Source organism: Pelophylax lessonae, assembly GCF_965119305.1.
Source record: "Pelophylax lessonae genome assembly, chromosome: 5".
Classification (NCBI taxonomy): domain Eukaryota; kingdom Metazoa; phylum Chordata; class Amphibia; order Anura; family Ranidae; genus Pelophylax; species Pelophylax lessonae.
Window position 1 is genome coordinate 403736205 of NC_138772.1, and position 18254 is coordinate 403754458.

Here is an 18254-nt window from a genome sequence, read left to right on the forward strand (position 1 = left end):
AAAATATAAGAAAAGCTCTTTTTTCTCTCAGCAGCTTAGTAGATGCCCCTTTTGCAGTAGTGCAATACATTTTCAAACTTTAATGTGCTATTATTACAGGCTCTGGATGAAATCATGTTGCCAATTTAGAAACGGCCAGCAGAGTAGTGTTAGGTTAATTTTTATGTCAATGTTTGATTTAGTTTTAGTCATAGTCTTTTGACTAAAATGCCATTTTAGTTTTAGTCGTACTTTAGTCATCTAAATTGTTTTAGTCGTATTTTAGCCAACTAAAATAGTGTTAAATTTAGTCGATGAAAATGTTTTAGCCGATGAAATTCACACTGCTGGGCACAGTCCCAAGGTAGGTTGAGGGTCACCGAAAAAAAGCCATAGGCAATAAGCAATCAGCTAAGGAGTCATACGACCCTAGGGGAGGCCCCAGCAAAGGTTTTTGCCAACTTCCAATTACCTGAAGGTAGCCTGCATAAAACCCATGGTCTATAGATACAAGTCCTGTGTCATGTTCTGTATTATAAAAAAAAAAAAAAAAAAAAAATTCTGGACAGGTTTAACCCTCCCCTACCTTATTTAAGCTTTAAGACATCCGTCTGTTGCGATTACCCATAAAATCCAAATTCAACTGTTATTCTCAATAGAAAAAAAAAAACATTCCTACACTTCTAGCTGACAGGCTTCTGTATCAGCTCATGGCCTATTAATTCTCATGCTGCTTTTATCTATTATGCTGGTTAATATATTTGATATTTTGTTTTTGCTCTCAAGTCAGGTTTGAACAGAAACATTTCCTGGTCTGAGTGGAGTGGGCCAAATGATGAAAAACAGGAGGCAAAACTCCACCCCATTCTGATTTTGGATCAGTTGCTTTCTGGAAACTTCAAAATCTGGCCTTTGCAGGTTCTCGATTCTATCTAAACTATATTCTGTATGCCCATTTACAAAAGCTTAAAAAAGTTGTATTCGGCCCCTTTCACACATGCGGACCGTTCAGATCCGTCTGTCAGTTTTTTAGGCGGATCTGAACGGATCCGTCAAATCCAGACAGATGGAAACCCTATTTTCCATCCGTCTGGCGGATCGGATGGGATCAGATGAGAATGGACAGACGGTCCGTTCTCATCCGATTCCCACATAGAGGACAGCGGGGACCTGACAGCTCTGTCTCCGCACACAGAACAGAGACAGAGCTGCCATCTGTCTGCTCAGCGGGGGATTGGCGGATCGGTCCCTGCTGATAAAAACGGAGTCCGCTGACGGTGTGGACAGTTTAAAGGGGCCTAAAGGTTTCAGTAATATAGAGAGAGTCTTCCCCAAGTCATATTTAGTATTCAGCTCAATATACCTTCAAAGTGAATGAAAATGCCATCATTGTTTGCGTCACACACAGTAGGCTACTCAGAACAGAGAATACTGGACATATTTCAAGCTGAACGTCCTGATTAATGCAATTTAATATAAGCATTACAAATGATTAGAAACCAGTTTAATACTAGTCTAAACCTTTTTAAAAATACATATATAAAAACAGTTTACATATATTTACCAAAACTGTAAGAGTGTATAAATCATTCTCAATAAATATTTTGAAATAAAGAATCTTGTCTAATTCAACATTCCTGGCATTAGGTCTTGTGCACAGAATAGACAAACTTACAGTGAAACTAAAGGCCCGTACACACGTACCGATGGTCGGCTTACAAATGTTCCTCTTTTCTCCCCGGGATGTCGGTGTCTGCTGAAAAGTGCAAAGACAGCACAAGGACAGCACAAGAATTTTGTCCGCCGACTGCAGAAGTGATGTCATGTAATGGTTAACTTTCCCTGTGTTTTCTATTTTCTGAGCATGCCCAGTCTTGCAAATCTGCGGTCTGTCGGCCGAATTGTGTACTGACAGGCGAACAATCGTCCGTTCTGGTGTCGGCATACAAATATTTTCATGTTTGCACGAAAGACTTTTGTCCGCGGATTGTGCGCAGACATCTGTCGGAGGCACCATACTAACACGCGTACAATCGGCAGATCCTTCGTCCACCGACGTTTGTATGCCGACGATCGGTACGTGTGTACGGGCCTTAAGTCTAAATGTAAAACCTGTGAGCAGGCAGGCTTTTTATTGCAGAAGAGGTATGCAATGCACTAAAATAAACCTACCTGCCTAATTGCATCTTTTGTAGAATGTACACGAAGCTGCTAGGGCTGAAACAACTAATCGACTAAATCGATAATAATCGATAATTACAATCGTTGTCGACGATTGTCATTATCGATTAGTTGCTCCGTCGATTAGTTGTGCTGCTTTCTGAACTTTCCCCGCCTGTCAGCGAGCTCTGTCTCCTCTGTGAAGCCGACGGCTGCATTCACTGTCTCTCTCACAGCTCTGCACTTCCGTGACCTCCCTCCTCCTTTCCTCTCTGCCTTTCCTCTCCGCCCTCTTGCTGATGTCAGTGAAGGAGTCAGTGAGTCAGATCGACGTGAGGGAGAAAAGAGGACAGAAGCAGCAGAACGTGAGTGCCGAGCTTAGTGCTACAGTGTCCTGTGACTGTCCATGCAATGCAGCCCGCCAAAAAATATAATAAAAGCTTCTCCAGATAAAAGTTAATATTCCTTATAAAGTGCAATATTATAATAGAAAAATAAGTGATTAAAAACGTCCATATAGCACATATAGGGGGTCTTTCTATGCTCCCCATTTCATATCTATGGCTGACATGGACGTTTTTATTCACTTATTTCTCTATTATAATATTGCACCTTATAAGGAATATTAACTATTTTATCTAGATAAGCATTTATTATATTATTTACAGTATATAGCAGCTTAATTAAAAAAAAAAAAAAAGTTTTTTGGTATAAGGCTCGGTTCACATTTGTGCGATGCGGGAAGGCTGCAAATATGCAGCGTGTTCCCGCATCGCATCTGCACAAGAGGCAGTTCACACTGCCATATGCGATACGCAGGGGGTGTTAATTAAATGTTAACGACACCCCCAGTTTGATCGCATATCGCAGTGCGATCTGCAAATTTGCACAGAATCGGATCACACAAGTGTGAACCACTGTGCGATCCGATTCTGAGGCGGCTCAAAAAATGCCTCATGTGCGAGTTTGCTGTGGATGCGCTTTGAATTCAGCCATACAAAGTGTATGGCTGAACTTGCATCCGCACATGAGATCGCATGTAATTTAGGAGCAGTGCGCTCCGAATTACATGCGATCTCGCAAACCGCACAAGTGTGAACCGGCACTAAGTGCTGGTTCACACTACTGCGGGTGCGCTGATTCGCACTGCACCCGCACAAAAGTCGCACATGACCCTTTTTTTCAGCCGCATCAGGATCGGATCGCACAGTGGTTCACACTTGTGCGATCCGAACCTGTGCGAACTGTCAGATCGCACTGCGATATGCGATCAAACTGGGGGTGTCGTTAACATTTAATTGACACCCCCTGCATATCGCATATGGCAGTGTGAACTGCCTCTTGTGCAGATGCGATGCGGGAACAGGCTGCGAATACGCAGCCTTCCAGCATCGCACAAGTGTGAACCGGCACTTACACTCTGTTTGCTCATTATTATTTTAAATAAATGAAAAAAAAGCATATCGAGTTTTTTTTATGATTTTATCCGATTAACCGAAAAAATAATCGGCAACTAATCGATTATTAAAATAATCGTTAGTTGCAGCCCTAGAAGCTGCACACGGGCAGCTCAATTTACGTTACGGTATAGTGCCTGTGTTCCCCAATGACTGAACTCTTGTGCATGCGCAGGAGTGATGTCATTCCACACCAGCCAAAGACCTGCACCCAGAAGAAGTTGGGGAGAAGATGCTGGTGTGGGACCTCGTGGGTGTCAGATAAGATTGAAGCAGAGATAAAGCTCCACTTTATGACCGCCCAGTAGGTATATGTCGCTCGCCCTCAGGAGGCTAGGGGGCGAGCGCGTGCCGCCGCCGGCATGCTCCCGCCCACGCTCGTCAGCAGGGAAGCCGATGCGTGCATCGGGCGGCTCCAATCGCCGTCTGACACCCGCGATAGTTGCCCCCTGAGAGAGAGAAGAATGGTCAGCTGTTGTAAACACAGCTGACCGTTCTTCTCCCTGCAATGATCATAGAGCCCCTGTGATCCTTCAATATAGGATCACGTCTCTAAGGTTTCAGAAGCCCCGCCCCCCCCCCACAGTTAGAATCACTCCCCTAAGCTCACATTTAACCCCTTGATCACCCATAATGTTAACCCCTTCCCTGCCAGTGTCATTATTACAGTAACAGTGAAAATTTTTAGCACTGATTACTGTAGTAATGTCACTGGTCCCCCCAAAAGTGTCAAAAATATCAGTCAGGGGTCCGATCTGTCCGCTGCAATGTCACAGTCCTGGAAAAAAAAAAAAAAAAAAAAAAAAGAAGAAGAAAAAATATCGCAGATTGCCGCCATTACTAGTAACAAAAATAAAAAATAAAAATGACAAAAAAAAAAAATAAATAAAAATGACATAAATCTTTCCCGTAGTTAGTAGACATGATAACTTTTGCACAAACCAATCAAAATACGCTTATTGCGATTTTATTTACCAAAAATATGTGGCAGAAAACAAATTGGCCTATAATGTTAAAAAATTTTGATTTTTAAATTTTTTTTTTGAGAATGTCATATAGCAGAATGTGAATAATATTTATTTATTTTATTTTTTTCAAAATTGTCGCTCTTTTTGTTCATAGCGCAAAAAATAAAAAATCAAATACCACCATAATAAAGCTCTATTTGTGGGGGAAAAAAAGACACCAATTTTATTTGGGTACAGCGTCGCACGACCACGCAATTGTCCGTTAAAATAGCAGTGACGAATCACAAAATAGGGCCAGGTCATTAAAGAGGTTGTGTAAACCCCCCAAAATTTTTTTTTTTCTTTTTGTAACCTGTAAGAGAAACACATAATGAGCTAGTATGCATCGCATACTAGCTCATTATGAAATACTTACCTTAGAATGAGCCCCCGCCGTGCAGTCCGCTTACCTGCATGACGGGCGACATGTCCAGTCGCCCGTCTTCCGGGATCACGGCATCCGGCCATCTGATTGGCCGGAGCCGCAGTGACGTCACTCCCGCGCGCGGGAGCCAACGGTCACGGCACGGAGCTCTGAAGGAACGGCACGAGCGGCCGTTCCTTCAGAGCGCATGCGCCAGCGACGTCACTGGCTGCATGTAAGGTAAATATCTCCTAAACGGTACAGTACCTATAGGTAAGCCTTTACAGTACCTATAGGTAAGCCTTATCATAGGCTTACCTATAGGTAAAAGTGTAAGAGGAGGGTTTACTTCCTCTTTAAGGGGTAAATCCTTCCGGTCTTAAAGTAGTTAAAGTGAATATAGAGCCAAAAAACTTTATCAGGTTTTATATAGAGTGGCAAAAGATTTAAATCTTTTTATTGCTGCCAGGCCCTGCTAGATAGATTCATTCCCTCCATTTGTCCTGGTTACTGTTATTACCAACAAAGAAATTGATGGGAGATTCCACATTTTACAGTTTTCTCCTTAACAGGAGGTGAGAAGAAACCTTCCAATAGAGGCATCATTTCTGAGGAGGTCTACAAATATGCATAGAATCTAAGAGCTAGCTAAAAAAAACCTTTATTTAAAGCAGCTGCCTAGTGCCTAGAAATGCAAGTTTGGGGCATCGGGCAAAAATAAGTGCTCACCCCTGAAGCCAAGCAAAAGATGGCCAAAAAAAAAGCCTTTTTTTTTTTCTATAAGATTTTCCAAATAAGTTATTTTTTCTTAACAACTGATGGGCTGTGCTGAGGTTAAACTCACTGTCCACAGCAGCGGTAAGGAACAGGTGGACGAATCAAGCCCACAACTTCAACCCCAGCAGTCAAACTGGGAAGATGATGTTGGAGGTGGGCGGGCAATGAAAGCAAGCCGTGCTCCTCACAGCCCCGCCCACCAGAGGAGGGTGCTGGTTCGCAGAAAGAAGCGTATATATCGCTCCATCAGGCGGCAAAACCGTGGCCTCAATTTTGGCCAGCCCGACCCAAGTTCGCACATCCGCAGGAGGGGGGGGGGGGGGGTGTTTCCACGTGGGAAGGATACAGACTGCTGCAAGAGCCAGGTGCCAGTATGCAATTTCCAGTCATCATTGTGTGCCAGGATGCAATTTCCAGTCATCATTGTGGCCTGGTGCCTGGGTTTTGTCGAGACCTGGTCCAAATGTTAAAATTTCCTCTCGCTTCCCATTACCCAGATGTGAAGGGGAATCTTCCCAAAGGGACACAGACAGCAACAAAAAAATAAACAAACTGACAGGGATTCTAATCTTTCTGTGCTCTACTCAAAGAACATTTTGACTTTACAAACACTGTGTGCCCCTACTGCAAAGGAAGGGACCAAGACTACCATGTGCACTAGACAGAAGCAGAGCAGCTGCTGCATATTGCATCCTAGCAATTTGTGTGGCATTATGGTTTTTCAAATACTGGGACCCTGTGCAAAAACACTGTACACTATAAGGGCTCCAAATCAGCAAACTTTAAATGCTAAATGTGTATATTTGCATCTAAAATACAAGACACAAAAAAAAAGTCAACAATATGTTTGACAACTCATGAAAAAGAGAACAGAAACAAGTCTGTTACTTCTTGATACAAAAAGTTATACAAAGACAAATAAATGTCCTACTAATTCTATATGTTTTGAGAGCTACAGAACAATGTAAACTTAAATATAATATACATAATTACCATCTGGATAGTATTGCTGATTTATGCCTTCAGGAGTTCCTTGCCCACCATGACTATACTGGTCACCATAATAATCTTCTTGGCCTGAATACTGCTGAGGTGGACCTAAAAATACATACACATAATATGATTATCCAGACATTGGGCAAACGCCTTTTTTTAGGTAGTACCTAAACCGGTTTCAGTTCCACTGTTGCCAAAACTGGCACAGAAGACAAAGTACACTAAATTGTCAAAAGTATTGGGACGCCTGCCTTTACACGCACTTAAACTTTATTGGCGTCTTAGTCCGTATGGTTCAATATGGAGTTGGCCCACCCTTTGCAGCAATAGCAGCTTCAACTCTTCTGGGAAGGCTGTCCACAAGGTTTAGGAGTGTGTATGGGAATGTTTGACCATTTTTTCCAGAAGCTCATTTGTCAAGTCAAGCACTGTTAGACGAAAAAGCCTGGCTCATAGTCTCCGCTCTAATTCATCCCAAAGTTGTTCTATCAGGTTAAAATCAGGACTCTACAGATCAGTCCAGTTCCTCCACCCCGAACTCACTCATCCATGTCTTTATGGACCTTCATCTCCTTGCTAGCAGTGGAGGGAGAGCAAATATCCCAACCATGCTGCTCAGCAACAACAGGATGGATAAGACAGAGCAACTGAATTTAGCACTTGGCCCTACCCTAATCTTTTGATATAGGATGAGATACTTCAGGTTACTTTTGCTAGCTATACCTAAAGCGAAAGGGATCAAATTACTTATCTTTCCTCCAACTGTCCCCATCTCTCGCCAGGTCCAGCACCTTTTTCTGTGTGCCAGTTTTTGGCCATCTTTATTGGTAGGCGCAGGATGATTTTCTTTCGCATGCATAGGAGTCAGTCATCCCGACATTCCAGGATCAGGCCAGTGCACCTCAGTTAAAAAGCCAAAGACTGCTGAGAGCAGGCAGGTAAATGCGTTTTTATTGCAGAAGTGTACCAGCAGGACTTTAATTACGCTTTTAAGTCAAATTTAAGACATTTTTTATTTTTTTGCAGCTTTTGTGCAGCTTCAGAGCGAAGAGTTTAATTATTCTCCTTAGCTTACCATTATATAATCTCACCATAAGGCCACTTAACCACATGCCACCCAGCGTGCACATATAAAATGTCCTCTGGCCAGCAAGTGGTTATACCAAGATTGCAGCTGCAGCCATGATCCTGGAACCATTTTCTAGAGCTGCCAATCTGTTTGATCAGCTGCCCTTGAGGGCAGGGGAGACACAGACCCCATATTTCTCCATCAAGAGTACTTATCACAGCCCAAAGCTATCACAGGCAGGATGATGTGAGGAATAAAGTTAAAAAAAAAAAAAAAGTGAAAAAATAAAAATCCAACGCCTTCCCCCCCACCACCACTCAAATGCTAACAGACAGGTAGGTTCAGCATGCATACGTAAATAGGCAATGCACAACATGAGGTATCGCCACTAACATCGGAGTGAAAGCAATAATTTTAGTGCCATAGCTCACATTAAACTCAAAACGAGTAAAGACTTTTAAAGCATTAACTACGTACAAGTTTAGGTACGGTAGTTGGTCGCCATTTCACAGGCATGCACAAATTTTAACAAAATTACATGAGCCCCAAGGGCAAAAGGGAGCTGATAAGTTTACACAGCTCACTGTCTCAGCAGGAATATGGCAGGGGTGTATGTACCCAAACAAAAGTAATCCCACAAAAAAAATGAATCGGCTGTAAAGAACAGACTGAAAAAAGGAGTTGTCCATGCAGTTTAGATTATAACAAATATATACAAAACGTTATTAAAATTACAGCAAAATAATAAAAACCTTAATTGTTGGAAGGTATTTGTATATGCATTTATCTCATCGCTTAAAGCTGCAATCCACCCAAAAGGGGAAGCTCTACTTACACCGCCCACCCTCCCCACTGCCAAATATGGCACTTTGGGGGGTAGAAGGTACCTGGTTTTGACAGGCAAAAAAGCCGCATTTCATTTCCCGCCCCGTTGCCCTCCTCCCTGCTGCCTTCTGGAACACAGACCATTCAGAAAGTGCAGCATGACTTGCGTATGCTCAGTAGGAAGCCGGCTGTAATGCCGCAAGGATTCACTGCCAGCTTCCCTTACTTGCAATGCCAGAGTTAAGACGTGACGTCCGGCCTCGGCTTATAAGGCCAGGATCATTTTTCTTTTTTGGTCTTTTCTGCCTAGAGGGGACCTGTCATGCCATATTCCTAGTACAAGGGATGTTTACATTCCTTGCAAGAAGAATAAAAAGTGTTTTTTAAAAAAAATAAAATAATGGAAAGTCTAAAAATATATATATATAAAAAAAAAAAAACTAAAGCGCCCTCTCCCCGCGTGCTTGCACACAGAAGCGAACGCATACATATGTTGTACCCACATATGTAAAACGGAATTCAAACCACAAGTGAGGTATCGCCGCGAACGTTAGAGTGAAAGCAACAATTCTAGTCCAAGACCTCCTCTGTAACTCTTAACTGGTAACCTGTAAAAACGTTTAAAGCATCGCCTTTGGAGATTTTTAAGTATCGAAGTTTGGCACCATCCCACGAGTGTGAGCAATTGGGTATCCATTTACTCAATGTAACATCTTTGACGTTATACAAAAAAAAAAAAAAAAAAAATGGGATTTTTGACTTATACTGCCCCCTACAGGAGTAGACACTAGGCAGAAAAACCTGGCTACACCCATGGGCAATCCCAAGGGGTATACTCCCTCTTCCTGCTATAGTCACTCAGTTTTGTTACAAGCAGTGTCAGGAGAATTTTAACTCCACAGAGGGCTGGGTGCCGAGTTCGACAATAAACATCAGAGAAATGGATTTTACGATAAGTCAAAAATCACATTTTATCTTTCTTTCACTGACGGACACAGTTCTTGTCATTCTTGACAATTGGGATGTCCCAAAGCAGTGTTAAACATGAGGGGTGGGAAACGGCAAAAAATTCCCAGTAGCCCACCAGGTGACAGGGGCTCAACCAAAACAACTGGAGCCCACCTGAAAAAAACACCCTCAAAGAGGATAAGGTGATCTTAACAGAAGCCTGCAAAACCTTGCGGCCAAAGGAAGCATCCACAGATGCCAACACATCCACTTTATAAAAAAACTTTGTAAAAGTGTGCATCGACGACCAGGTGGCCGCATTGCAGTGCCCTACTAGAGTGCGCCTTGACAGGGAAAGAAGGAACCTGACCCCTGATGGAATAGGCCTGAACCATCTGGAAATGGTCACAGAGGAAGCGGACAACCCTTTGCGAGGTATATTCGTGAGCACAAAGTCTGACTTCCTGAAAGACTCCGTAGCTGCCAGGTACACCCGAATTGCTCAGACCACATCCACGGCATGCAAGGCAATTTCCTTCGGATGTTTAGGCCTGGGACACAGAGAAGGCGACAATGTCTTCATTCAAATGAAAGTTAGAGACCACCTTAGGAAGGAATGATGAACAAGGGTGAAGCACCCCCTTATCCTTGTCAATCACCAAACAAGGTGAGCGACAGGATAACGCCGCCAGTTCTGATACCCTGCACGCAGAGGCGATAGCCATCAAAAGGACCACCTTCTGGGACAGCATAAGTAGAGGAATCTCCCAAATATTTTCAAAGGGAGGCTTGTGTAGAGCTGAAAGCACCAAATTAGGAACCCAAGGCGGCAACGGAGCCTGCACTGGAGGAACCAAAATGTCAGGACACCCTGAAGAAAGGTACGCACCAGGGAATGTGTGGACAAAAGTCGTTGGAAAAAGACCGCCAAGGCGGAGACCTGGCCCTTGATGGTACTCAAGGCCAAATTCTGTTCAACCCTCCTTTGAAGGAAGGTTAAGATACGAGCCACCAAGAAGGAGCGAGAATGAACCGCAGCCGCACTAGATCGGCGTACCAGGCCCGACGAGGCCAATCCGGTGGCACTAGGATGGCTGGAATCCTTTCTGCCTCAATCCTGCGTAGAACAGTGGGCAGAAGCTTGAGAGAAGGGAAGGTGTGGATCAGATGTTACTGACCCCCAGGGGACCACCAGCTCGTCTATGGCATTTGCCAGAGGATCCCTTGACCGAGCCACAAACCTCTGCGCCTTTCTGTTGAGCCGCGACGCCAACAGATCCACCCTGGGGGGTACCCCACCGGAGCACTAGCTGATGAAACGCCTCCGGATGAAGGGACCACTCCCCTTGGTCCAGCGCCAGCCGACTGAGGTAGTCCGTCTGTCAATTTTCCACCCCAGTAATGTGTATGGCAGAGAGGGCTGGAACGAACCGTTCTGCCCACCTTAGAATGCCGACTACCTCCAGAGCTGCCAGGGTACTTCTCGTGCCGCCTTGGTGATTGACATAAGCCATGGTCGTGGCATTGTCTGATTAAATGCGCACAGAGCATCCCTGAAGACGATCCGTCCAAATGATCCAGACACAGTCTGACTGCTCAGAGTTCCAGGACATTAACTGGTAGTCTGGACTTGCCGAGAACGCCTTCCCAGGCACACAGGCTGGCATCCGTGGTGATCACTGTCCAATACAAGGGGAGAAAGGATTTTCCCAGCCAAAGAAGAAGGAAGCCACCATATCAGGGACTCCTTTGTATCCCGACTCAGCAGAGTCTTGTGCCATTTGGTCAGAATCTCCCTTTGCAGGGACCTCGTATGGAACTGTGCAAACAGAACATGCTCAAAAAGTAGATACCATCAGGCCCAGCACCCGCATGCAAGTCAGGAGGAATGACCATTTGTTGGACAGCAGGAGGGGAATTGCAGCCTGCAACTTCTGGAGTTTGCCAAGAGGAAGGAGCACTCTGGCTACAACCGAGTCCAGAGTCAGGCCCAAATAGTCCAGCTTCGTGGACGGAACCAGGGCAGATTTCGGAAAATTCTGAATCCAGTCGAACTCCCACAGAGTTGGCTTTGTGATCTTCAGGTTATCCACCAGAGCAGAGGGAGACTCTGCTCACAGAAGGAGATCATCCAATTAGCCCAGTACCGTGATCCCCCGTTGGCATAGCAAGGCTAGCACCGCTGCCAAAATTTTTGTGAAGACCCGAGGAGCGGAGTGAGACCAAAGGGTAGCGCAACAAACTGATAATGCTCCTCTCCCACAGCAAAGTGGAGAAAACTCTGGTGACTGGCACATATTGGAATGTGAAGATAGGCACCCTTGATCTCTTTAGAGGTGAGGAAACCCCTAGCGCAGGGATGCCACCACTGTTCGCATTCTGAACTTCTGTACCCGCACAAAGCAGTTTAGCGCCTTGAGGTCCAGGATTGGATGCACTTTGCCTTCCTTCCTGGGGACTTAACAGGTTTGAGTAGAGACCCTGAAAATGTTCTGAAGTTGGAACCATGACAATCACCCTTTGAAGGAACAGGTCTTGTACCGCCCCATACAGACCCTTTAACTGGTCTTGGGACAGGCGCAGGTTGCAAGGAAACAAACCTTGCCGGGGGACAAGAGTAGGGCAGCAACTAACGATTATTTTCATAATCGATTATTGTTTCCATTTATCGATTAAAGATAAAAAAAAAAAAAAAAACACAACAGTGTGGCGTATAGATTAGGCATTATGGAAATTTTTTAAAAAAACAAGACCATTTATTCTTGAATATCTCTATTCAGTGGTATATACAAATACCCAGCTATATGGTGAGAAAAGATATACCTGTGCTCAAATCCCAATAGCTTGTACGTGTATATAAGACATCAGGTGCTAAAGGGGTGTGACCACATATTAACACTACACATTCTGGATGGACTATATGTGAACTAAATCTCCCGGTTTTTCATTGTATAGTTTGCTGGAAAGGGTGCTCCGATACCGATGACTTGCATTAAGTTCTGTTAAATGAAGTTGCAAGCCGCTATGAATTCAGAGGTCCAAATTTCACTGATCTGGGGGTTTGAAATCACGCTGAAGTAGCACAATTTCAAATCCACAGAAGAACTATTCATAATTATACAAGAAACAGTAATAATTTTTTAATAGTCTAAAAAAAAAAAAAAAACCTGTCACGACATTAAAAAATAGGTATCGGTAATTGATATCGCAGAGTACTTCAGAAAAAGTATCTGTACTTGTACTTCCTCTTCTGGGGTGCCGTGTCTGCGCTTCTTGCTCTTCTTGTCTTAAGAGTGCCCCTATAGCAAGCCACAAAGTATAATATAGAGTTCCCCTATAGCGAGGTAAAAAAAAAAAAAAAAACTGCCTTAAGAATCCCTTCAAATCACTTCCTTCTCCTTGCCAGGACTACTTGTCCCATAAGGCATTGCTACTCAAACATTCACAAGCTTACTGACATGTATGGAGGGTGTACCAAGATGCATGGAGGGTGTACTGAGATGTATGGAGGGTAGGAATGGGCTCGGGCGTGTTCAGGATCCCGCCAGGATGCCGACACTGCACACGGCTAATCACAAGCAGTGAGACATTTCCCAATCCGGAGCGGCACAGATCGGGAATGGTCTCACTGCCTGTGATGAGCCATGGGCAGTGTCGGCTTCCTGGTGGGATTGGGCAGGTGGGATCCAAAACACACCCGAGCCCATATCTAGTGGAGGGTGTGCTGAGCTGTAGTTGGGTTGCACTGTGTATACCAACATATATGGAGGGTGTACGGATCTGTAGGTGCGCTGCACTTTGTATACTGGCATGTAGGGATGGTGTACTGAGCTGTATGTATGCTGCACTGTGTATATTGACATGTATGGACAGTGTACTGAGCTGTATGTGTGCTGCACTGTATTTTCTGATATGTAAACAAATAATTCTGTATGCAGGCCAACTAATCGATTATGAAAATAATTGACAACTATTTTCATAATCGATTAGTTGTCGAAGCCCTACACCAGAGCAAAACTTGATCTTGTAGCCGGACCAAATGGCTTAGTGGATCCACTTGTCTTGCACCAGTGAAGCCCATGGGTCTGGAAGCCAGTGAAGACGTCCCCCCACCCCTGATATGGGGGGGGGGGGGGAGGGTGCTCCTTCATGCAGAAGCAGCCTTGTTCACTGGTCTGGAGAAGCGGCTCTCGGCTTGCCAGACCAGGTTCGTTAGGATCCGCCAGAAAAGGCCCTGAAAGGCTTCGAGCCCTTATCAGTCGACCCCGAGGGACGAAAAAAAAAAAAAAAAAAAAAAAAAGAAAAAAAAAAACTTTATGAGCCAAGAAGGAAGGTCCACATATACGAGGTTCCTTGCCCTTAGTAACCTGCAGAAGAAAGGTACTCTTCCCCCTGAGACCTTTAATGAGGTTATACAGGGTAGCTCCAAACAGACAATCTCCTTGAAAGGGAAGATCAGTCAAGGCCTTTTTAGAAGTATGGTCGGCAAACATTTGTGCCAAAAGACACGCCGAAGGACCACCGCCAAAACAGAGGCAAGCCATCAGGGGACCCGCGTCCTAATGGGCATCTCAGATAAACTGCAGCCCCTGACCCAGCTGGTCTGCCAGCTCAGCAAAGGCAGGAGGGAGCTGTTCTCCCTCCAGGTCACGGCATAAGAGCTTTGCCCACTTGGTTTAAGACACTAGGGCATTGCCGAATAAGCGAAGGTGTACATGATGCGGGCCACAGCCTCTGCCTTCCGGTCAGCCAGATCCTAAAGGGCGGGGACTACTACACCGGAATCATGGTTGCTTTGTTTAATCTGGAAACTGGAGGGTCCACCACTAGTGACACAGTCCACTTCCTAAGGAGGGACTCCTCATAGGGGTAACGCTTAGTAAAAGGGCTTAGCACCCCCACTGGGGCGCTTTGGACGTCCACACTTTTTTGTGACAATTCTGATAAAATAGGCAAGGAAAAGAAACACCTTTGCCACGCAATGTCTTGTGAGTGCCAAAGGGTACCTGTGCCTCCGTCTCAGCTTCAGCTGCATCCTCCATCTTTAAGGTCTCAAACACAGATTCAATCAGTGCATCAACCAGCGCCTTTTTGTGCGCGATCACAGATGTGGAGGAATCAGTCTCACTATCAGAGGATTCCAGGTGCGTAGTCGCAGACCTAGCAGGGTGACCCACATCCACTGCAGCCAAATCAGATTCAGGATCCGATGAGGCAAATGAGGCAGGGAAAGGAGGGGGCGCTTTTTGCTAGCCCATTTCCCGCAAGCCTCCTACACCCAGGACACAAGGGTCTCCAGAACTGCCGTCAGTGCATGGATGGATGGATGGTTGGGACCCGGAGGGCCCCGCAATCTCAGAGAGGCAATCAGGTGGGGAAACATGCTCCAAAGACTGCATGAGTCACCAGGGGGACCCCACAAAAAAATGTAACACACTGCTAAGGGACAGCCCCCACCACGCTGGCAGCACCACCAGGTCAACCACCACCAGGTCACCACTACACACGCGGCGATCAGGAAGCTAAATAATCTAGGAGTCAGCACCAGTGAATAAGGATGGGCTCCCACCGCCGAAATCGCCACCCACGGGGCTCCACTGTCATGGTCACCGCTAATTGCAATGCAAACCACAAGAAAATGGCCGCCGGACTACACAAACATGGCCACCGTGTATAGGAATACACAAGGCTACAACAAAATGGTGGGGGTGGATAGATGACTCCCCATACCAGGAACCAGATGGGCACCGCTCCAGACAGATCTGCTTTTCCAATGGGGGGCTGTCGGCCAGGAGGAACGCTGCGACTCAGGCCGAATGTGACCTCGCAAGACGTTTAACTCGCAGGGCCAGCCCCCGTCCAGTGGAGCCATGTTGCGGCCAACCGAGCCGGGAGCTGAGCCTGGAGCGGAGGCCTGCGTGGGCGCGCTCTCTGGCCAGACTGGGGTGACCACTGCATCTAGATTATCCTGCCTGTCATCCAGTCCGGCAGTTGATAGTAGATCTCACAGGAAAAATCCAGAAGGAAAATATGTCCTATCTAAAACATTTTGCCAGGACCAAAGATCCCAGCAAGGAACTAGGTCCCTTCTCCTGACTAGGCAGAAAAAAAACGAGTGACTAGAGCAGGAAGAGGGAGTATACCCTCTGGGACTGCCCATGGGTGTAGCCAGAAGTTTTTTCTATTTAGTGTCCTACTCCGTTAGGGGGCAGCATAACCCAATGGTCAAGAATGACAGAAGCTGTGTCCATCAATGAACGAAAGAGAAATTGGTCTAACTTTTGTGCTTTTTTTTTCCCCCCAGAAAAAAAAAATAATAATTTGAAAAATTGCTGCGCAAATACCATGAGACATAAAAGTTTTGTATATACTTGTATAAGCTAAACGACATGGATGTTTAATTACCTACTTTTTTCAGTCTGTTCTATACAGCCAATTTTTTTTTTTTTTTAGTGCGCAAATATAAATCTGGAAACGTTTGGTATACATTTACTCAATGCAGTGTCATCTTTTATATTTTGCCAAAAAAACAGAATTTTTGTAAAATCTTACCTGTAAAATTCCTTTCTCTGAGTCCTCCGACAGTCGCCGCCCACTTCATATTCATCACCAATGGGGTTATGTCCTCTATTCCGTAGGAGTAGCTAGGCAATAGAATATGTTAGTACAAAGACTTTTAACATATCCCACCCCCAGGGGGTGGTCCCCTCAGTACATAACCCTCCACTTCCTGTATCCAACTCAGTTTCAGTGGAATAGCAGTAGAGAGTACATCAAAAACCCCAAAAGAGGGGCGGGGGCGGCGACTGTCGGAGGACTCAGAGAAAGGAATTTTACAGGTAAGATTTTACAAAAATTCCGTTTTCTCTTACGTCCTCCGACAGTCGCCGCCCACTTCATATTCATCACCAATGGGGATGTCCCAAAGCAGTGTAAACATGAGGGATGGGAAGAACGCAGCCGCGCCCAAGGCAACGCCGTCTCCCCATCAGAGAAAGGAACCTTACCAAAGAAAGGAAACCAGTTGGGCATAAGAACAAAACACTCGCTCAACAGGAGCAAGAAAACCCAGGGAAAAAACAAATATCCCAAAAAGCCAAAGAACCCGTAACAAGGGCTCTAGGGAACTGCCGCACTAAGAACCTTGCGGCCAAAGGAAGCATCAGCCGATGCCTGAACATCTACTCTGTAGAATATCGTGAAAGTGTGTACGGTCGACCAAGTCGCCGCCTTACACACCTGGGCCACAGAGGCCCCATGACGACAGGCCCAAGACGTACTCAGAGATCTGGTAGAGTGCGCCTTCACAGGTACAGGGGAACTTTCCCCTTCAAAGCATAGGCCTGATCAATGGTCTGTCTGATCCATTTGGCGATTGTAGAAGCCGATGCCGCCATGCCCTTCCGAGGACCTCCCGGAAGGACAAACAAGGCATCCGACTTGCGAAAAGACTCAGTCGATTTGAGATAGACTCTAATCGCCCGGACAACATCCAAGGAGTGAAGCAACACCTCCGTCGGATGCTTCGGCTTCGCACAAAGCGAAGGTAGGACAATGTCCTCATTGAGATGAAAGTCCGAAACCCTTTTTGGAAGAAAAGAAGGGTCAGGTCGCAAGACCACCTTGTCCAAATGCACAACCAGATACGGAGACTTGCAGGACAAGGCTGCCAGCCCCAACACTCGACGAGCCGAGGTGATAGCCACCAAAAAGGCGACCTTCTTGGATAACAAAGACAGCGAGATATCCCTGATCCTTCCAAAAGGAGCACGCTGCAATACTGATAGAACTAGATTCAAGTCCCAAGGGGGAAGAGGGTCCCTCCTAGGAGGGATCAGATGACGTACCCCCTGCACAAAAGTGCTAACCAAAGAATCAGATGCCACAGGCCGTTGAAAAAGAACGGCCAAAGCAGACACCTGACCCTTGATCGTGGCCAGCGCCAGACGCTGGTCAACACCCGTCTGAAGGAAGGGCAACACCCTAGACACCGAATAAGTGTCAGGAGAGAAACCCCTGGATTCGCACCAGGCAAAATACGCCTTCCAAGTACGGATAATAAACCTTCCCCGAGGAAGACTTCCTCGCATTTATTAAGGTGTGAATGACCTCAGGGGAAAGACCCCTGTTCTTCAGGACCTCGGTTTCAACAGCCAGGCCGTCAAAGCCAGCGACTGTAAAGCAGGATGGAAGATCGGTCCTTGCGACAGAAGATCTTCTCGAAGAGGCAGACGCCACGGGGCGTCGATTGTCAGATTTACGAGGTCTGCGTACCAGGACCGGCGAGGCCAGTCCGGTGCCACAAGAATCACCGTGGTCGGTTCCGCGAAGGAACCTGGACAGCAATTGAATCGGTGGGAACGCATACATCAGTTGGTACTGATGCCACGGGGCAACCAACGCGTCCGACGCGTCTGCCCGAGGATCGCACGTCCTTGCCACGAACCGTGGTACTTTGTTGTTCAGACGAGACGCGAACAGGTCTACCTCCGGAAGACCCCACCTCGCGCACAACATCTGGAAGACAGCCGGGTGAAGGGACCATTCCCCCTGGTCCAGGGTCTGGCGGCTCAGATAATCCGCCTGCCAAATTTCCACCCCCGGAATGTGAACTGCCGATATTGCCGGGACATGCGTCTCGGCCCAAGACAGAATCGCGGCCACTTCTCGAG

General features: G+C 45.9%; 1 protein-coding gene across 4 annotated transcripts in view; it reads right to left on the minus strand.

Moving 5' to 3' along the window:
* The window catches only part of SS18 (SS18 subunit of BAF chromatin remodeling complex), a 127102-nt gene that overhangs the window by 37134 nt on the left and 71714 nt on the right, over positions 1-18254 (minus strand). For 3 of the 4 annotated variants that reach the window (XM_082259403.1, XM_082259402.1, XM_082259404.1), the window contains exon 7: positions 6738-6842. The exons of the other annotated variant lie outside the window; for it this stretch is intronic. In XM_082259403.1, the coding sequence (XP_082115529.1) occupies positions 6738-6842 (105 nt within the window). The remainder of the gene's footprint in view (positions 1-6737; positions 6843-18254) is intronic. 4 annotated transcript variants of the gene reach the window in all.